The 22,188-nt window shown below is 41.5% G+C and overlaps 1 protein-coding gene across 8 annotated transcripts in view; it reads left to right on the forward strand.

Annotated features, from left to right (window-relative positions):
• The window catches only part of ATP10D (ATPase phospholipid transporting 10D (putative)), an 86,772-nt gene that overhangs the window by 35,483 nt on the left and 29,101 nt on the right, over window positions 1-22,188 (forward strand). For all 8 annotated transcript variants that reach the window (XM_019481195.2, XM_019481192.2, XM_019481194.2 and 5 more), the window contains 6 exons: window positions 1,152-1,356; window positions 10,486-10,571; window positions 12,580-12,686; window positions 13,590-13,721; window positions 15,193-15,320; window positions 15,504-15,756. In XM_019481195.2, coding sequence (XP_019336740.1) covers window positions 1,152-1,356; window positions 10,486-10,571; window positions 12,580-12,686; window positions 13,590-13,721; window positions 15,193-15,320; window positions 15,504-15,756 — 911 coding nt within the window. The remainder of the gene's footprint in view (window positions 1-1,151; window positions 1,357-10,485; window positions 10,572-12,579; window positions 12,687-13,589; window positions 13,722-15,192; window positions 15,321-15,503; window positions 15,757-22,188) is intronic.

The raw sequence follows: 22,188 nt of genomic DNA on the forward strand, positions 1-22,188 counted from the left end.
GTGGTGTGCTCTCTGGGTATAGCATGCCGCTATGGCAGTGAAGCAGTGAAATTTAACCATGCACTGTGTGCATGGCACAGAAGCCACATGTACTGCGCCATGGCAATGTTTCCATACGGCGACATGTAGATGCTCCCTCAGACAGCAAAATTTGATCCCATCAGACAACAGCAGTACTGCCTCCACCTGTACTGATGCACTTTACATTTGTTCCTGCAGGTCATCCAATGTTGTTTACTCCTCACTTGAAATCCCAGTCTGGTTCATAATCCTAATGATGTTCCCAGTAATCAGCTCTGACCACATACAAGGATAGTGGCTTCACGTGAAAACTAAACAGCAGGCAGAGATGGAAAGTTAATTATTGTTATGGCATGAAAAACAATCATAAGCAATGTCCAATTCTGAAAAGTGCTCAGAGCCATGAACTTTTATAGACTTCACTCCGGGAATTGTAATAGCCTGATCCTGCTTAACGCAGAGGTCAAAGAGATAAAGCCGCAGTGTTTGTGTGTGTGTGCGCGCATGCATGTGCATGTGTGCACATGTCTTTTTCTGACACAATCATAAATTATTTTTCACTCAAGCAACACAAAACAGGGCATTCTTAAACCAAAATACATGACTACACACAGATTTGCACCAAAGTAGTGAATGGTAGTATACTATATTATATTTACATACAGTATGGATGTTTCCAAGTGGAATTTTAATTTTGAACTTCAGTGAATTGGCAGGTGACTGTTTTAACATATTGATAGGTGCCCATCCAACTAAGAAACAAGAACAGCTGTTCTGAAAGGGTAATTAGGAAAGGAGATAAAGATCTGCTACTTCATTTACATAACTTGAAAGTCACATAATAGGTGAATATTACTTTCTCCTAGGAAATAAAAAACAGAGCTAAATTCTTCACTGACTTGCATCCTAGGCAATTAATACAATGGTTTAAATTCTCATACAGAATACATTTACCCTAAGTTAATAATGTCTCATGAGCATTGATGGCTTAGAGGCACTTTTGTATATATGGGTTTGGACTAAGTATTTTTTTTAACTGTATGTACATGTTGTACTATAATCATCTTCTACTAACAGTAAGTTCTTCCAGGCGGTAGAATTTTTTATTTTACTTGTTATGTATGTTTCAGGAAAGAAAAGAAATACATAGATCAGTGCTGGAAAGATGTTAATGTTGGGGACTTCATTCGACTTTCATGTAATGAAATAATCCCTGCTGATATGGTGCTGTTATATTCTACTGATCCAGACGGGATTTGTCACATCGAAACAGCAGGACTTGACGGAGAGACCAATCTAAAGCAGAGGCAGGTGGTGAGAGGATTTGCAGAGCAGGTAACAGTTGTGCATTTTAAATAATTTAAGATACTGTAAGAGTGATGTTGCAGCTGCAATGGTCTAGAAATTGAGACACAAGGATTCCTTAGGGTGATACTGTTTATTGGACCAACTATGTAGTTGGGATAAAGTTGGATAAGCTATTGAATGCAAGATGTCTTGACATTTGAAATCTTGTCTAACTTGTATCTCAACTACATAGTAAAAGATATCACCCTAAGGAATCCTTGCCTCTTGCATAATAATTTAAGAAAACTGATGTTCCATGCCCATGGATTCAGTTGAAAAGCCTTCTCATTTATTTCATTAGTTGCTGAAGTGGAGCTTGTCTAGACCGAGTTCGCATACAAAATAACTTAGTTTTACTTCTTAGTTACTGTGGGGCAACTTTGTGTGTGGACACACATTTCAGATTAAGAATGTCCTGTTTTGAGTTACTTTAAGTGAGTAAAAAATAAATTTTTGATTATGTTTTACTGTGAATCCCACTGTGGGTACACACATGCCTGAGACATGTGAAATCAAAGTCTTTTTAAAGAGCAGTGTGCTCAGTGCCTCCTTATACACTCATATAAGAGCATGGAGGGAAGGTTAGTCATAACCCTCCCTTAGTTCCCTCTAAGTGCCTGTGGCAGTATGATAGAACCTGGACAGTGCTTAACTCACTAAGTTCTTAGCTCTGGCTAAGTTCTTTCATATGTCAGAAACCCAGAAAGGTTAGGAAGTTATGACGCATATGATTGTCGTGAATATTAACCAGTCTGCATGGAATACTGATGTCCCCCCTGTGTACAGCTCCATACATGCACCCTGTACAGAAATTCTGAAACTTTAGGTGTCTAGCCCTGCCTGCTTGTTCTCCAATGACTTCTTGACACTGAAAGATGGATACTTTAAGTGGAAGAGGCATCGCTGTATCTGCCTGATATACAGGTATCTCCTAAGTGCCTTTAGTTTTTGGCAAGAACAAGGCACAAATCACACAGTTGACATTTGCTCTTCTATAGTAATGGCTAAAGAGATATTCTGATCCTAAAGACATAAGCTGTAGAGTATGGGTGTTGAACAAGTCAGTTTTATCTAGTGCCCCATCTAGTAGAAGAATAATAGTAAGGACCAGTGCAGAGAAGACCATGCCAAGAAAATTCCTGGCATTACCCTGGCAACAGAAGTCCCTGGTGATGAAGTCCAACACTGAGAAGGATTGATCTGAAAAGAAACTTAAAATGGGAAGCCAGGACTTCCCAGAAAGACTGACTACCTAAAGACTTAGAATAAAACCAGCTAAACCTGAACTTCTGGTGAAGAGGATCCATTTTCAATATAGAAATGAAGACTAACTCTGATCCCAGCTCCAGGGATCAGCTTAGTACTAATACCACTGAAAGAATCAGAAGCATAATTGTACCAAGACACTTACTGGTATCAGTACAGACACTGGCACCAAGAATGCTGTATACTCCCACTACAGCATGGTAATTTTGCCCCACTGAGCTTACTGGTAGCCACCATCTCATGCAAGTAAGCCTTGCATTTGAGGAAAAGACCACTTTCTCCATCAGCTTCCCTGATTTATGACAGTCTACCAGGAACAGCCTGACTACAGGAACAACAGCATCCTGCTTCACTACAAGTGGACTTTTCATCTTTGTCTGCCAACGAAGTCCCTAACACCAGTACTGATACTTCACTCCTTTGAACGTTGCAGATATTCTAGAGATGGAGGCATCTGTCACACTAGAGAAACCTCAATGACTGAACATTCTGATTACTCCATTGCAGCCAGTCTCTGCATTCTATAAACAAGGGATTGCTCAACCAAGCTAAGGTCCCATGGTGGACAGTGATCATGATAGCATCAATTGGAAAACATCTCAAGAAGTAATAATTGGTCCCCAAGTTAGAGTATGAGTATTGATACATGTACTGCAATGCAGGCATCTTAGCTGTTTCAGTGGTAGAAGACAATTCCAATTCAAAACTAAAGTTATACCAGTGACCAGGACCCAAAAGGTCTCCCTTTTCTGGAATGGACATTTTCTCTTTATAATACTAAGTGGCAAATTACCTGGCCCAAATGACCAAACATGACTCCTTGTCCTTTCTTTTGAAACTCACATATAATAGCAGCAAGGAACTCAAGGAAGTATCAGGGAATGCCAGTTAGCACCATGCTGTTATATTAGGGTAGCAGTGAGCACCTCTGACACCGTGGCCAGGTCTACAGCCATAGCAGTGACAATGTATGGAGCATTGCCAATTATTAACTATCCCTAGGTTGGTTTGGCTGTGTGCAGAATTTATTTGTTAAGGTTAGTGAATTATTTAATGAAAGAATCAACAGCACATTGCTGCCTCTAAAGGAACAGAAGATCACCCTTCACACCCGGTAGGGAGTTAAACCCCAGTCCTATATGGCAACCTGTGCCATCCTCAGCCCCAGCTGAGACCAACAGGCAATGTCTTATCACTCCAGGAAGCCTGAGTAGTACAGCACAAAGAAGCTAAGATAGAAAAGAAAGCCTTCTGTAAGCCAGTTTCTAAAAGCAAACCTGTAAATACCATTTTCTAGCCATCAGTGCAATTTAACATTTTAGCATCTACTCACCTGTTCTCCATGTACCTTTTCAGAGATTCTCTCTCATGATAGGATTTTGGGAGAAGTTGCTTCACTGCTTCTACTCAAAGTTGGAGAGGAGGTGCCAGCAGAATTTAAAAGGAAAGGTCCACATATTCCTTTCTGTGGAAGAAGAAAGGCAGTCTGCAAACTACTAACCTGTTTCAGAAGCCCATTTTCAAATCTGTTAAGACACGGTTTTATTCATTCACATAAAACATAGGCAAAGTGTACAAACAAAGCTGTTCCTATGCCCACTGTGGGTCAGCACTCATTATTTGTTCTTTCTTCCTCTTTTTTTTTCTAGTACCCTTGCTGTGGGACATAATGGAAGAACCTACAGTTTCTTTGTAACTTCTGTATTGCAGCTAAACTCCAAGCCCTTCTTAGGTTCAACTGACCTATTCACAACTAGGTCTGATGATGGAATAGGGCTGGCAGCCTGAGGCTCTTAAAGAGGCAGAACTTCCTGTTTCATGTTTTCTCTTAGGTGAAGGATTAGAATAATTTCCTCCATTATTCTCGTTAAGCATTGGTTCATGGTTCTTGACAGGCAGAATGTATACTTCGAAATTGCTTACTATCCAGTCCCATTGAAAACACATGGGAGTCACAGTAGAATATCAATTCACATTCTTTAGACTCTTCAGAGGACAAAGTATGCTTATAAAACAACTGGAAATGAGGACAGCACACTTAAGGGGAAACATAATAGGCATTCATTCACACCCAGTTGAGAAACTTATCAGGGCATGTCTCAGCTTTCTGCAGCCCAGAAGTATCCTTTTCCCTGTTCTCCCAACCAGGACAAGAGAGACCCATGAAACCCAACTTTTAGGTTCACCTCCCCCAAAAGAGATTTGAATCCTGACCTTCCACTTTGTATAAGAGCAACCTAACCACTTTGTATAAGACCTTCCACTTTGTATAAAGCAACAGAACACACCAGATAGAAGCACGAGTGCCTTCCTGTTGAGACTAGAGCCTAGGAAACCGAGAAAGAAAGCATAATGAAGACAGGATGAAAATGAGCGAGAGGAAGCCTTACTGTTGTTCAGGGAGGATAATGCTGCCCAATCAGGGTAGAAGTCCTTCCTTGTAATGTTGTTCATGCATATTGCATTACAGTCATTGGGAACACTCCATAAACAGTACTGAGAGCAGACACCAGTCTTCTTTACATGGGGCTTCCCCTGCTTTCAGGTCCTTCTCCAAGAGGCTGGAACAGATACCCAATTTGCACTGTTTGGAAACCCTTCAAATCCTTGCCAGCAGCTATACATTAGATAGCTAGTGGGTGAGCTCAGATTTAGCCCCAAGTGCCCAAACTTCTGCTTCAGAAAGGTACTTGGAGCACTAGGCTTCTCATTAGATGCCTTCCTGTCTTCTTCAGGCCTTTTGTTGCTTTTTACCGTATTCCCTTGGTAATATCCAAGGTTAGATGAGATGAGCTTACATAGATCTTGATGGCTTCCTATTGGTTAAGACATTTCCAGGTGTCTGACCACTTGCACATGTCCTTTTGGCTTCCTTTCTGTCTTGTTTTGTTCAGCTGTGATAACTCAGAACCACAGTCAACCAGCCGTCCCAATCTCATGATGACTCATAATGTTGGCTGAGCTTTACTGATAGAAACTATTCTCAACAGATTCATAAAATCTTCTTACAGAGCGGGAAGGACATTGTCTATGAAAACTTGCTCCTCCAAATAGAAACAGTTCTTCATATAGGCAGTTCAACACAATTTGGACCCAGCTGAGGCTCTTGTACCAGAAGTCCTTAACTACAGGCCACTGGAATAGGCTAGATTGCCATATAGTTTTTTCAAAGTTCATCTTGCAGCAATATCAGTAGGCCATGTTCCTATTCAGTTGCATTCAGTATTTGCACATCCTATAGTATCAAGGCTTTTCAAGGGCTTCCTTCATATTACACACGTGCTAGAAATCCAAATCCTGTGTGGAGTCTTACAATATTATCCTCCTGAGTGGATCAAGCCTTACTTGAACTGATTGATACATCACCTTCCCCTTATGATGGTCTTTCTGGTCTGCCATCACCACTGTGCAGGAGGTCAGCTGTTACCTAGATTACAGGTAGATTTGCAGGTTGGCTACTGGTCAAAGAGGCAAGAAGCAGGTCTACAGCCTGACCTTTTATTGCTTGTGCCTCAAAACACAAACACTTATCCCCATCCAGATACCAACCTGTGACAGCACAACATAATTTCTTACCTATACCAGCTGGGGAGACTCAGGCAGGGGAGGAGGGTGATAGGCAGACTGGCAACAGGTCTTGAATTTACTGAGTTCAAATTTCCCTCCAGCCTATACCTTAAATTTATAGAGGTTCATCTTAATATTCTAATAATGTTCTCTGATAGGTTTTATTTAAAATTCTTTGTTTCACTGAAACCTTTGGAATGGGACTGAGACAGTTTTCTTGTGGACATGAAAGATGTCAATTAGTTGCGATTCAGTTGGGATGTGCCTGTGAAGATTACACTTCTGGAAGGAAGAATTCCTTATCTCCTTCCTTCACTATTATGGAATATTACTTGCCATCATCTTTAATGCACGGTCTTCCTTTGTAATGTTCCTTTAAGGCCTTGTGCTCTGTTTCATCACTTGTTTTATCTGGATATGTTGATTGCTTTCTTTACTTTGCTGATCAAGCTGGTTGTCACGTCTACAAATGTTCACTCCAGTGTCACTCAGAAACAGGTTTTGGAGCCTTCTGCCTACCCACACTTCTGCAGTTTGGCCTCAGCTCCTTCAACTTGGCAACAGAACCGTGTGTCTGGTCCTTCCTACACATAATTACATGGAAAAGGAGGTCTGAGACCACATCCTAAATTTATCTATAAGGTGGTCTCAGAATTCAACCAAAGCCACACTCAATACAATAAAAGAGAGACTATATACCAGCAGTTCTTACAACAGTGCCACACAGTGTTAGCATTGTTAGGTTTTCAAGCATGATTCAAGATAAACCCACAGGTTTTAAATAGAAATCTGTAGTTGTGGCCTTTTTAAGTTATTTGCAGTAGAAAAACTGCTCTATTATTTTTATGTTGGCAAAAAAAGAATGAAAACTAAGAGCTGGCATTTTCCAAGGAGTGCCTTGAGTTTATCCAAATGTGCCTCCAGACTAAAAAGGTTGAGAATGACTGCTATATAATGTGGACATTCTCAGAGTTTTCCTCTATTATGTAGGGAAGACCAAATGCTTTAGCCTGTGTCATGTCCTTTTTCAGTTTGGCCCCTGATCACTTCTTAGCCATATCTTGCAGAGAAGACAAGCCAAGTCATCATAGAAACTCTTAAGGGGATAAAGTGATGTATCTCCTCCTGTTATTAACAAACTTTTCCCTCAAAATATGAAGGTACACTAAATTGGTTGCATGCAATGTCTTTCGCCTGCTTCAGAAATGTGTCCATATTTGATACTAGTAAAGCAACTACATGGCATACTGACTTTGTTTACGTTACTCCTTGACGTGGTCACCCAATGTGATGTCAAGCTGAGAACAGCACGTCAGGCTCAGTCTGATTAATGGATCTGACATCTCATACCCACTCAGAGGGGACATAGTGGGATCTACACTGATACCAACTCAAGTAGAAAGAGGAATTAGTTGCCCTACAATAAATATGGTTTTTCTAGGTGCTGCACTCCATGTGCATCCCATGACCCCTGATTTTTGGAGTTCTCAGCCACATGGATTTCAAATTAAAAGGAAACCAAGAGAGATTTTTGGCTTCCCTGACCTTTAGGCCTTATGCTTATGGAGTCACAAGGGGAATGCATAGCTCTGATGGACACTGCCATTCAGAAGACTCTAATCTCACATGAATAATCTCACATGAATGATTCACATGTACACCTACACTGAGATCCTCAGTCTGCTGCATGTCCTCCAACATCGACAGTTGCTATAGAGTAAGTAACTGTTTGTTTTTGTAGTTAAATCAAACTAAGGCAATCTTAAACAGTGTTCAGACTTTCACCAAAATAACCAGAAGTTTGATAATAACTACAGGTTTGAACCAAAATTGATATAGTTATTTTATTTCCAGTTTGTAGATATGCTGCCCAGTTCATTATGTAATCTCTTATACTTGTACAAAGTATGGATAAAACACTTCAGGATCAGCATAATAGCATTTTACAGCAGGGGTGTCAAAACCATCTGGTCTTGTGGGCCAGACGAATGGCATGGGGCTGGTCCATGGGCTGGATTAGGCTCATGGAACCCCATCCAGATGCCTGATCCAGCACATGTGGAACCCACTTGGGCCAGTCCTAGATGCCAGCTCAACCATGTTCCGTGGGCAGTACAGCATGGGACCAAGATGCTATACCCAGTGAGTGTCATGGGTTATGCAGCCCAGAACTGGGACTGGCCCCATCACCATGGGCAGTGCAGCCTGGGGCCCAGTTCCAGCAAGCACCACAGGTGGCTAGGGCCAGTCCGGCACAGGTAGTGGGTCAACAGGGTAGCACTGGGGGCTTTGTGGGCTAGCTACTGGTCATGGACCATATAGTTGATACCTCTGTTTTACAGGATACTTTGTGCTAATTTTGCATAAGGGAGCAAGGGGGAGGGCCATGGAGAAGCAGGCCCTATGCATGTAATTATTTCAGTTTGTAATGTGACAAGAGGCATGTATTAATGAACATGAGCCTGCAATGTGATGCTGCGGCTAGTAAAGCGACCAAAACGCTGGCTTGCATCCATAGATGCTTCTCAAGCAAATCCCGGGACGTCATTCTCCCCTTGTACTCGGCCTTGGTGAGGCCGCAGCTGGAGTTACTGCGTCCAGTTTTGGGCTCCACAATTCAAAAAGGATGTGGAGAAGCTTGAGAGAGTCCAGAGAAGAGCCACGCGCATGATCAGAGGTCAGGGAAGCAGACCCTACGATGACAGGCTGAGAGCCCTGGGGCTCTTTAGCCTGGAAAAGCGCAGGCTCAGGGGTGATCTGATGGCCACCTACAAGTTTATCAGGGGTGACCACCAGTATCTGGGGGAACGTTTGTTCACCAGAGTGCCCCAAGGGATGACGAGGTCAAACGGTCATAAACTACTACAAGACCATTTCAGGCTGGACATAAGGAAGAATTTCTTTACTGTCCGAGCCCCCAAGGTCTGGAACAGCCTGCCACCGGAGGTGGTTCAAGTGCCTACATTGAACACCTTCAAGAGCAAACTGGATGCTTATCTTGCTGGGATCCGATGACCCCAGCTGACTTCCTGCCCTTTGGGCAGGGGGCTGGACTCGATGATCTTCCGAGGTCCCTTCCAGCCCTAATGTCTATGAAATCTATGAAATCTGTCTGAAGGCACCTCTTACAGTAATACAGTGCACTCAGTATGTCAAAAAATCCCCAGCAGGCTGCCAAGGTTTGTGCAAACACAAAAATGCTAAGATTTCTGACTTTGACACGTTATGGATTTATATATTAACTTCAAGCTTGGCATCCTTCTGATGTGGTAAAAAATAATTGTGAGAATTCAGACATGTTTGAAAGCTTTCATTATGAAAGAGGCATTTTTAATGAACACTTTGAGTTGTAAACTTGTACTTCAAGTATAGATATTCGAATCTTTCTTTCAAGGCAGAAGGCAGTTCAGACTAACAAGGCTAATTGCATCTTTCTTTGAAAAGGCTAATTACCTCTCTTTTTTTTAAGAGCAGTGGACTTTTCAGAGAACTCATGGGAAAGGCAATCTGTATAGAAATTGTTCTGTTAGTGGGCCAGATTTTCAGGAGTGCTGAGGGTTCACATATCCATTAATTTCAAGTGGAATTATGGGTGTGTGGTACTTCTGAAAATCAGTTCCAATATGTTTTTCCTTAGTATTTGCCAGCTTTTATTCCTTAGCATTTAGGGTATTTGTTGAACACATCCTTTTATTTTTTTTTTATCCTTAAAAGTTCTACTTTTAATTCATTACTTGTACTTCTGTTTTTCATAATGATCATTACTCTGGCACTAATTAAACCTAATCATAACTAGAAATTTTATCATTAAACTTTCCTTCTGTCAGTTCAGCCTGCATCCTAGGTATAATATCAGAAAGCATTTAGTTTAAAAACAATTCTATTTATATAGCATTTTCCATTTCACTTTCATCCATCGCTAAAGAAATGCATATGAAAATAAGACCTTTGCTTTTTAAGAGTTCACTTATTCCCTCACTGCTTATTCCTCTTCTAATATCCTTCCTTCCCTCCCTCCCTCCCTTCTGAAAGATGTCCATGAAGAATCAGCAATATAACTGAAACTTTCCAAGGCTTTATTTTGTATGGACAGTCTTTTCCTTCACTTTGCATTCTAATTCAGAAAAATGCCTGCTTTTATTCCAGGTTGCAGTGTTTGCTAGTGTGGACAACTGAAAGGTTTGAAGCTAGATTGTGAAACACCAATACCTGGATCTATGAATTCATTGCTTTTAAGTTGCTATACTCCTGACCTGAGTTTTATGTTCTTTTCTGTGATTTCAGGTCTCTGAAATTGACCCAGAAAAGTTTTCAAGTAGAATAGAGTGCGAAAGTCCCAACAATGACCTCAGTAGATTCCGAGGCTACGTGTAAGTAGGGGTGGGTGCTGTTTAAGCTGGACCATTCATTGTGGCAAATCATCATTGTTCATTTTTTGAAGGCTTTTTATGTTTATCTTAAAGATCACTTGTACTTACATCCCTTTGCCCAAATACATTTGCATCATAGCTTTTCTAGAGGTGGCCAAGCAGACATGGAACACTAGGAATGCTTCCTGCACAAACAGCTTCTGAATGGGGAAGCTCCTTGGCTAGTGTTTATTATAATAAGGTTTTCAAGAACTTCATTCATGCCATAATTCATTCTGGCACCTTACGTCTTCAAAATGGTTTTTATCTCTCTTTTTAATGATCTGTGATAGCTGTGCAATAGCTCTTTCCCTAATATTTGTTCAGAATCATTATCTGATTGGGGAAGCTTCATTGTGTAATGCTGAAAAGTCCAGAACTGAGAACGAAGAAATCTGATTTGTTCCTGATTCTGCCACAGGCCTTCTGTGTGACCCTGGGAAAGTTAATCACTTTTGTAAAGGGCACAGGGATCTTTTTGTAAAAAGCACCATATAAGATACAAAAAAAGAATGCAGCCTATTTGCATTTTAATATTAGAACACTGCATTCCTACAGTGGCCCTCCTTATCAGCCTTTTTCACAGCATGGACAGTTAAATTTATAAATAGAAGAAAAGAAGTTCTAAAAGATCAATCTAAAAATGCACATAGATTGCCTCTAGGCCTGTCTCTGTTATAATTAAACTGTCAGAGGAGCATGCTTATGACACACTTAAGATTTTACTATCTAGTATTGACAAGTCTTAATGGTGCATTAGTCATATCCTTTTTGTGTATGCCAGCCTTGGAAAGAGTGGGGCTGTAGAATGTTTTGGGGACATAGATAACGTATTGTTCAGTAATATCTACATACAAGGTGAAATCATGTTTTAAGAGCCTCATAAGGTGACATGATATAAGCAGGTTGCCTAGCCTGTTGACTTCTGCAGGTGGGTTTTGCTCCCAGAGGAGCTCCTCAACCAGTCCTCTCAAATAAAACACAGTCTTTAAAGTACCAAACAAGCAACAAATAAATAAAACAGAACCCTTCTTCCCTGTCCCAGACACTAGGAGAGGAACCCTTTGGCTATGGCCCTAGTACAACAGCCTGGCCCCTGTATGCAACAAGCTGTTCAGCCTGCTTCCTTTCTTCTTGTGGATTGTTCCCTCACAGTTTGCCTCCTCTCAGCTCTCTCCTCTGGGCTTTTAAGCTCTCAGTGGGATTCTCATCATCAGAAGGTCCCACAGCTGAAAGCCCTTACCAGGGTTGGCTGTCCCTTCTTATATACAGTTATAGAGTCTCAGAGCAGTTTTTATTATGGCATAGATTGACCTGAATTCCTTCATTGGTGAGATAAAATGAGCCAGGTTGAAGTATCTGATGTCATTTTGAACATTTACCCTATTTGGTTTCAATATTTCAGTAATATTAAATATATTCTTGAAATAATATATTTCAACATGAAATTTCATCATTTGTGAAGAATGCCTAAAAGTGCAGCTTTCCAGAAGTGATCAGCATGTCAAGTGCTAAGTTGTTCTGAACATTTGGTCAGAATGGGTGCCTGCAGACATGCCCAGAGGCTGCTCCGACGTACTGTAATTACAGCATGCCAGAGCAGACTCGATTAATTGTGCTGCTGCAGTGTGCTAATTAGCACACTCTAGCCATCCTCTGAATTTCGTGTATCAGCGTCCCTGTGCTTCAAAATGGTGGTGTGGGCGCTTTAACAAAAACTCATTGAATAAGCTTTAGCTAAATCACTCCCACCACCATTTTGAAGCATGGGAACACTGATACAGGAGATGCTCTTGGAGCCACTCTAATTAAAGCGTCATTCCCCCACCCTCCAGAACGTGTAAAAACACCCAATCAGATCTGCTGGTTCTGAATACTTTGGAAGATCTGGCCCAGAAATCTTTTAATGTGCTTTGGGGGAGTCCAAGATATATGTGAAGTAAAACTAAATAATTCACTTCTTTTGCAGTGAACATTCAAACAAGGAGAGAATGGGCCTCAGTAAAGAAAACTTGCTAATGCGAGGATGCACAATCAGAAACACAGAAGCTGTTGTGGGCATTGTGGTGTATGCAGGTTAGTGAACCTGGTGGGTTACACAGATTTTCATGGAAACATAATTTCTTCAAGATGTCCTCTTATAGTGTTGCTTACCTACCATAAGAAGTAGTATGGTAACTTAGCAGATAAGTAAAAGACTTGCCTTCAACTGTTAACCAGTCTTGGAATGAACCCCTATGCAGAAGTCACTGCAGATCACATAGAAAACCCCATCTGGCCAGGCTAATTGAAAAAGAAGAGTGGGAAATTGACTCTTAAATGTTTCAATTGTTATTTTGAACCAGTACAAGTCAGTTTTAGCTAGAAGAACTTCTAATGGGTGGCTGTTCAGCAGGTTATCTGAAATAAGAGTTTTTTCTCTCATAGTTTACACCTGCTGTGCCATCTCAGCTGGGAGTGGTAGTCAGTCCAGATGCATATGGAGAGTTCTCCCATGTCTCTTATCTCCTCCACATAGCAGTTAGCATGAACTGTTGGTAGACTCAGAAGAAAGCCTAAGGAGTGGAATGGGCCTGGAGACTGATTGCTCTTAGAAAAGGTCTTCCAAGGTCTTCACTGTTGCTGCCTTTTCTGTGTCTATTCTGTGACAAAGGACAAACATATCCAGAGCTCCCAATCTGGTACCTTTACCGTATACTAATGTTTATGTAGAGAAAAATAATTCAGCTCCAGAGTGCAACTTTCAAGAGCTAGGAGGGAAATTATTGATTTAAGACACACATGGCCACACAAAGACTTATATTTTTGTTTTGTTTTGAGAGCAGAATTAATAAAATGCATTGTACTAGCAGTTAATTACCTTGGCCAAGAATGCAATCTGTGTTCAAATGCTAATTAATTGATAAATACTAAACATTCACCTTTCTCTTTCTTCAAAATATTTGAATTTTGGTTTATCTATCTGCCTGCATATTACAGGTCATGAAACCAAAGCAATGCTAAACAACAGTGGCCCTCGTTACAAACGCAGTAAATTGGAAAGGAGGCTGAATACTGATATCCTTTGGTGTGTTCTTCTTTTAATTTTGATGTGTTTAATTGGTGCTTTGGGTAAGTAAAGTATACTTTACAAACTAGTACTTCTTTTTCCTGCCAGTTTACAGGGCTTTATACTTAATGTTGTCAGTCTGCTGGGGTATTGGTATAAGTTATACCCTCAGTAATCTAGGAAGCCAATTCTTTACCAACCAATAATTGGTTTAAGAATGGATGTAAGACATAGGACAGGAAAGAACTTCATATGTCATCTAGTTCAGTCCACTTCTATTGTAGACATTTATATCATATATCTGGCTTCATAAATTTATCCAGCTCCATTTTAAAACTAATTTTTCTTTCACTCATCCTATCAGAAGGCTGTTCCAAAGAAGTGACCTGGAAAACATTAAGTGAATTACTTTCAATAACAGTAAACCCATGCCCTGAAAGTTGAAGACTGAGGCTTATCTACACTATAAAATCTGTATTCCAAAAAAGCATTTTCAACTTTAAAACTGCTGTACTGACTATAGGGCTGAGACACTGTTATTCAGATAAATTCTGCAGGCAGGAAAAGTAGTGTTCTTACCAGATACCTCAGAAACTGCCTTCTCTCCCTTATAACATCAAACCAGTTGAGACATATACTGTATTTAAGTTCATAATCTCTAGTTTAATAGGGAGAGGAGAGGAGGGGTACTATTCTCTGTGAAAAGCCTTCAAATCTGGAACATGCTTCTCCAGTCAGTCTTCTTTTGATCTAACTGGTAGTGTTCCAGAGCTCATATATTCTTAGCTTTTTCAGGGAAAATGAAATGACAAAGAAGGAAAAACCCCATGTATATGGTTGTGGAGGGTTTCACATTTGTGTGTTGGTTAAAATCTGAGCTTGCACCCTGAGTCTGAACAGGACGTTTGTTATAATAAATCAAAATAAGTAGGTTAGTTAAAATGGCACCTGAAAACTTCAGATTAGATTGAACAGACCTGAGTCTTTTATATCAATAGCCCACTTGGATTAGCTGTAACCATTTTTAAGGTTGGATTTTTAAACATTTCCTGATATAGCCAATTTTATAATTTAGATACAAACTGCTTTGTATGCACACTATGTTTTACAAGCTGTTAAGTAGACTTGGTGGCCTGTCAACCCACTGTTTCCTAAACTAAGGGAATCATCCAAGCAAGCTACCCCAGGGTTGAGCCTTACTTGTTGTACCCAATATTGTACATCAGATTGTGGAATGGTATGTTGTTGATGGATGAATTAAATAGAATTTTGATTGTTGATGGGTTAATTAAGTTTTCAAAGTGTTACGTGTGTGCTGTTGATACAGCCCAAGAAAGACTGATTCATAGTTTAGAAGAAGACAACTTGGAGAAAAAGTTTTTTTCTTGGGAAAATATAAAAAGATAACATCTGGTAGCTTTAAAGGCCAGTACGTAGTGATACCTGTTCTTCTTTCAAGCAGTTTCTGTGATACTCAACTATGGTCCAGCGGACATACAGCTCACTCATTTTCAATTTGTTACCATTTTTAAGGTCATGGACTTTGGTTAAGTAGCTATTCAGAGATGCCTTTTTTTAACATTCCTGAGCCAGATGGAAAATCAACTCCACCAGCACTGGCAGGATTCTATATGTTTTGGACAATGATCATCTTATTACAGGTAACTTAAGCCTACCTTAAAGAACCTGGGACAAATTATCTTCTCATTTATACCAGTGGAATAACTCCTTCGACTTAATTGGAGTTACTCCAGATAAGCACTGGTGATTTGCACTAGTAATTTGACTTTAAATTATTAGCTGATTAACTAGTTGAAATTAATCCTCTCATTTTATTTTGACAGGTTTTGATCCCTATTTCTCTATATGTTTCCATTGAAATTGTCAAACTGGGGCAAATCTATTTAATTCAGAATGATATTGATTTTTACCATGAGAAAATGGATTCCACTATTCAGTGTCGAGCACTGAATATTGCCGAAGACCTTGGGCAAATCCAGTACATCTTCTCTGACAAGACTGGAACCCTCACTGAAAACAAAATGGTTTTCCGAAGATGCAGCATTGCAGGACATGAATACTGCCATGAGGAAAACAGTAAGGACTAAAACAGTGTATCAGGAGCTAATTATTGCTATATCCTTGCAGAAAACAAAAGTTTAAACTGGGTGGGGTATATTTTTGTCCACTAGGCAGCACACATGTACAGTAGTTTGAGTTGAAGGGCATGTCGCCCAGCCCTATCAGCAGCTATACCTTTGCCTTGTATTTACATCCTTATACATAGATATATTATCTCTGATGAGTCTTGTGATCTGTTTACAGGATTCATTATGCTGATAGTCACGTACAGTGCAAAAATATTTAGTGTGCAGTATAACAGTGTTTTTCTCTCTGACCAAATGAAACCGCATTAGTGCATTCTAGGAAGGTAAGGGGGCAAAAAAGCCTCCTTGGCTGAACAGGGAACTCCAGGAAAGTCTGCGGGCAAGAGGTATAGGCAATGGAAGCAGGGAGCAGCCACCAAGGAGGAATATATCTCCCTGGCACGCTACTGCAGGGAATCAGTTAAACAGACCAAGGCGGGGCTTGAGCTCAGGCTGGCTTCAACAATCAAGGACAACAAAAAGTCCTTCTTCAGGTATATAGCGGGCAAAAGGAAAGCTCAGAGCAACATAGGGCCCCTGCAGGACAAATCAGGACAGTTGGTGGTTGACACAGGGAAAAAAGCAGAGCTCTTCAATGAGTTCTTCGCTTCAGTATTTCTGTGTACCGACCAAGCCAATTCCCCCACCTCGATCATTGATGGATGTCTACATGGCACCAGTCCGCCTACAGTTAGTTCTGAAATAGTTAAGAAGCTCCTGGAAGAGCTAGATGGGTACAAGTCAGCAGGGCCAAATGACCTCCATCCACAGCTGCTGAAAGAATTGGCCAGTGTCATAGCTGAGCCACTGGCACAGCTGTTCGAGCACTCATGGTGCTCTGGCCAGGTGCCTGAGGACTGGAGAAGGGCCAGTGTGGTGCCCATTTTCAAGAAAGGGAGAAGGGATGAGTCGGGTAACTAGACCAGTCAGTCTTACCTCTATTCCTGGGAAAATGCTAGAGAAAATAATCAAAAAACACATTTGTGCAGGCCCAGCAGGGGAAACGATGCTGAGGGGAAACCAGCACAGATTTGTCACAGGTAGATCCTATCTGACAAACCTTGTAGCCTTCTATGACCAGGTCACACACTGCCTGGACACAGGAGCTGAGGCTGATGTCATCTTCCTGGACTTTAGGAAGGTCTTCGACACAGTTTCTCACCCTATCCTCATTGGGAAGCTAGCAGATTGTGGAGTGGACGTCTACACGGTGGGTGGCCAACTGGCTTAGGGACCGCACCGACAGTGGTGGTGGATGGTTCCTTCTCGGCCTGGAGGGAGGTGGGCAGTGGGGTCCCACAGGGTTCGGTCCTCAGACTGATATTGTTCAATATCTTCGTCAGCGATTTGGACGAGGGCGTGGAGAGCACCCTCTCCAAGTTCGCTGATGAAACCAAGTTATGGGGCAAAGTTAGTACACCAGAGGGCAGGGAGCAGATTCAGGCTGACCTGGTCAGGTTGGATCAATGGGCAGAGAGAAATAGGATGCAATTTAATAAAGATAAATGTAAGGTACTCCACCTGGGAAGGAGGAACCCCCAGCACACCTATAGGTTGGGGAGTGTTCTTCTCAGCAGCTCGGAGGCAGAGAGGGATCATAATTGACTCCAAGACGAACATGAGCTGGCAGTGTAACGAGGCCATCAGCAAGGCCAATCGCACCTTGTTGTGCATTAGCAGGTGCATGACTAACAGAACAAAGGAGGTGATGCTCCCCGTCTATGCAGCACTGGTCAGGCCGCAGTTGGAGTACTGTGTCCAGTTTTGGGCGCCACACTTCCAAGAGGGACGCAGGGAATCTCGAGAGGGTCCAGAGGAGGGCCACTCGCATGATTAGTGGCCTTCATGATAGACCCTATGGGGGAAGGTTGAGAGAGCTGAATCTCTTCAGCCTTCACAAGAGACGGCTGAGGGGAGATCTTGTGGCCGCCTATAAATTTATTAGGGGAGGTCAGCAGGGAATAGGGGAAGCGCTGTTTACTAAGGCACCCCAGGGAGTTCTAGGAATAACAGGTGTAAACTAGTAAGAGTGGATTTAGGTTAGATATTAGGAAGAAATTTTTACAGTAAGGATGGCCAGGATCTGGAATAGGCTTCCAAGAGAGGTGGTGCTATCACCTAGCTTAGAGGTCTTCAAGAGGATGCTAGATAGTCACCTGGCTGGGGTCATCTGACCTTGGTCCTCTTTCCTGCCGGGGCAGGGGGTCAGACACAATGATCCATTGTGGTCCCTTCCGACTCTACAATCTGTGAATCTATGAATTCTGCTTTTCGCCATGTAGTTTTGAAAACTATGTAATTAAGAAAGCGTGCAAATAACCTTCAGGGGTGTAGGTTGTAGCCGTGTTGGTCTAAGGACATAAGCAGACAAGGTTCCTTGGGTGAATTTGATATCTTTTATTAAACCAACCCAAATAGTTGGAGAATAGTTGCAAATAACCTGTGCACTTTCCTATGTGACCAGACTCCACATAGCATTTTAGGGTACAAATCCTCAATTCACCAGCATAGCATGGATTTGAAATAATCTTTCTTAATTTTCTGGAGCATTGTTTAGACTTCAGTTCAGCATATACACATCTTTAAGCGTGAGAGTTGTCCCACTGAAATTACTTCATTAAGTACTTTGCTGAATCAAGGCCTTCATAACTTCTCTAGTTTTAATTCACAAGCAATTTCAGTGGAAAGCCTACCAGATGTGTATATTAATTTGATGAATTTTTATTAGGTTTCAAAGACCTGCTGTTCCATTGTAGCTCATTTTGTTTAACATGTTTGTTAACTGCTGTATGAAAATAGGTGAAAACACTGTTAACTGATATTGCAGTAGCCTGTGTACTGAATTTTGAATGCTGTGTGTCCAATATATTAATGAGATGCTGTATATATCCTAAAGTTACTTACTGATTCCAGGGGTGCCTATAAAAACAAAACAAGATTCAATTCTAGGCAGAGCAGGAAATTACATATACTGTAGGCTTACGGACTCTTTTATTTAATTTGTTCAGTGATATATCATAATATCTAGTTAGATCAGAACAAAAAATACAGGAATGCAGTGAATTTCAATTACCTGGTGCTTGTACTATTAAGTAATACTGAATGCTATAGAAATATACTATTTAAGCCATAGGCAAGGCTAATATTCTGCAGAAGATCGAGAACTGATGCAAGCTAGATAACAGCAATTAATGATTTGTAATGCAGTATCAAGATATTTCTTAGTATTGCCAATCTAGATTTAACAGTTCATTATGAAAGTGATATACTGTCTAGTGGTCTCACTGACAAACCTTCCTTCAGAGTCACAGGGACACACTCAATTTGAAGTCCTAAAATAATTTCTGCATCTTGTGAGAATCTACTCTACTGTATAGAGCAGTTATAGTGTTGCAGGTGCTTCCTTTACATTATACATAAAGAAGACATTAAGGAAGATCAGCAATAGGAGATGTAAAAAAAAAACCAACTTACAGAATTTTAAACTCCTAAGATAAAATAATATATTTGTGTTTTCAAAAAAAATAGATAGTTGACTGCTTAGTATCTGTGCCCTGCTGTTTATTTCATTAGTACCTAAAGGTTGCTACTCAAAGATTGAGACCCATTGCACCCAGCACTATGCATCTGTTTGTTTTCAGTGTACATTCTGGTTTATTAGTGTTAGCGTCATAAAATGCCATATGTTAACTTTGCTTATGATTAGTTCATACTGTGTTCCCATTATTACAAAACAAGTACCTGGAAACATTTATACCTTGAATTGCTAAAGACTTTGTTTACTTTAATTTTTAACACAAAGATGGGAAGAACCCATAGTTCAGTTCAGTTTTAGAGGGATCTTTATGGAATGCTGCACAGGGTTTTTATTCACATATTTCAGATGGATAGAGTAACACTGCAACAAAGCTCCAGAGCATTCCTTTGAATATTTGCCATTTTATCCAGACATATACTCTTTGTACATAATCATGTACATGTTCCTTCATTGCTAAATGTAGAAGATGAAAGAGGTGCATAGTAGCAGTGACTATGTTGTTTATATGATAGTCACATGGCAATATTTTAAGTCGTGTTTCAGGACAACAAGTCCTGAGGACAAAGAAGAAGTAGGTGTCATATATCTTGACACTAATAAAGCTTATGAAGCAATGTAAAGAAACCTGGTCTAGATTAAATGACTGTAAAGTGAGTATATAACTGGTTGGAACCACTGTACCCAAAGAGTAATTATTAATGGCTCATTGCAGAATTGAGATTTGTATTTGGTGAGGGGTCTCTCTGGTATCCTATATTATTCAATGTTTCCTTTAATAACTTGAATGATGGAAAGAGAGTACATTTGTTATATATGTAGGTGATACCAACGTAGGAGGGATTTCAATCACTTTGGAGAGCAGAATTAGAATGAATAATGATCTCAGAAATTTTGGAAATGCTCTGAAATCAATAGGATTCAAGTCAATAAAGACAGGTGCAAAGTACTACATTTAGATAGGGATAAACAGCTGCACAGAAGTTCCCTGCCCCAATCAGGGAGCCAGAGCTGGGAGCTCCCTACTGCTGGGACAGGGGGACATTGTCCCTGCCCCAGCAGCAGGCAGCACCCTGGAGGCAGGGTGCGTCTCCTGGTCCACTGGTCCCTGCCAGCCCCTGAGCTAGCACCCAGGAAGGAACCTAGAGCTGCCCCTGGTAGCGGCTGGGGCCCATTGCAGGGCCGCAGGAAGTGGGAGCAGCTTGCTGCTAGAAGCACCTGCCTGAGAGCATTTACTCGTGCGTAGTTTACTCACAAGTAAACTGATCCCAGATCAAATGCATGCGTAGATGCACCCTCTGGGTGCGTCTGCATGAGATGCTTAATGCGCAGCAGCCTAATAACAGTGTGCAGTAGCGTGCTGGGGAGAAACTGTGCTAACACACTACTGCGCAGTACTATTAGGTTACTGCATAGTAAGCTTCCCTAAAAAACCATATGCTGGCACTACTGCGCAGTAACTACTAGGGTTGTGTGAGATTTTGCCTCCAGTTTTCTTTCAACGCTGTTTTGACTTGTTTCGAGGTCGAAACAGTAAAATAAAAAAAAAGCCAGATATCGTCGAAACAGTCTCAAAACAAAAACAAATCAAGTCGAAACATTTCAAACACTGTTTCATTTCGCCCATAGGCTATAATGGGGAAGAATGAAACAGCCTATAACTTTGTCATTTCTGGCCTGATTTGGATTAACCGTGCAGGAATGGTAGCCCCTTCTAAGGTCATGAAGTCTACCAAGTTTCAAGGAGATAGGTGCAGCGGGGTTGGGGAAACTGTACCCCAAAGTCTTGAAAGCAAAACTCATCTCACATGTATGTGTTAAGCCACAGCGAGGTCAAAACTGCAGGCATGCTAGCCCCTGCTGAGGCCACAAAGCCTGCCAACTGTCAAGGAGATAGGTGCAGGGGCTTCTGGGTTCTGGGGCCCTGCACCTCTAGCTGCTGACAGGCAAAACTCGTGTGATGGGTGCTTGTACAACTGTCTGTCTTTGGGCAGAGGGAGGTGAAAACAGCAGGTCTGCTAGGCCCTGCTGCAGCCACAATTTTGGCTACAAAGGAGCAACTCACAGGATCATCATAAAATTCTAGTTTATTAGACGGATGCAAAAGTCAGATCATAAACCTTGGGGCTGATCCCCTCAAACACACACACACATTTCTGCACACACACACACACTTGCAGTAGCTAGCTATGAATACTAAGCACCAGTGTCAAGCTATTACCTATCCCCAAGTGCTGGAGTCCACTGTCAATGGCCAGTCGAGGCTTCTTTCATTGTGATGTTGCTTCAGAAGGGGGTCGCCAGCTGGTCCTTCTGGCTGGACAGGCAGGGTGCTGGTCAGGTAAAAGAGGGCGCCATTGGGTGTCATTCTTCGCTGCCTTTTATCCCTCTCTGGCAGACTTTGGTGACTCCCCAATTCTTGGGCTTACCCAATCCAGGGGTCATTGACCTCGTAGGACGTCCCCCTTGGTGGCTGCTGCATGGCAGCTGTCAGCCCCAGGGGTCATGTCCATGAGTATGTGCAGTCTCGGGAGTCCGTAGATAAATTTTGATTAATACACTGCTGTGATGAATAGGGTTCTGGGAGCGGTTGACTGGGGGGGTATTCAGTCCCAAGAGTCGGTCTCCAGCGTTCATTAGTTCAAATCAGGGCTTCTGTACCTTTACCAGTGAAGTTTCAAGGAGTTCCTGGCTCTGTATTGATTCTTTCCTCTCCTTTGTCTGTGGTTTCCTGGTGTTAATCCTTGCTCATTAACTTGGTATGGTAGCAAGCTACTGTGTTATGCAGTCAATCATGATTCACTCAGGGACCAGGTCAGTACAGGGAGGCGGCGATTCAATTCCCGC

The sequence above is a fragment of the Alligator mississippiensis genome, chromosome 2 (genome assembly GCF_030867095.1).
Source record: "Alligator mississippiensis isolate rAllMis1 chromosome 2, rAllMis1, whole genome shotgun sequence".
Lineage (NCBI taxonomy): Eukaryota > Metazoa > Chordata > Crocodylia > Alligatoridae > Alligator > Alligator mississippiensis.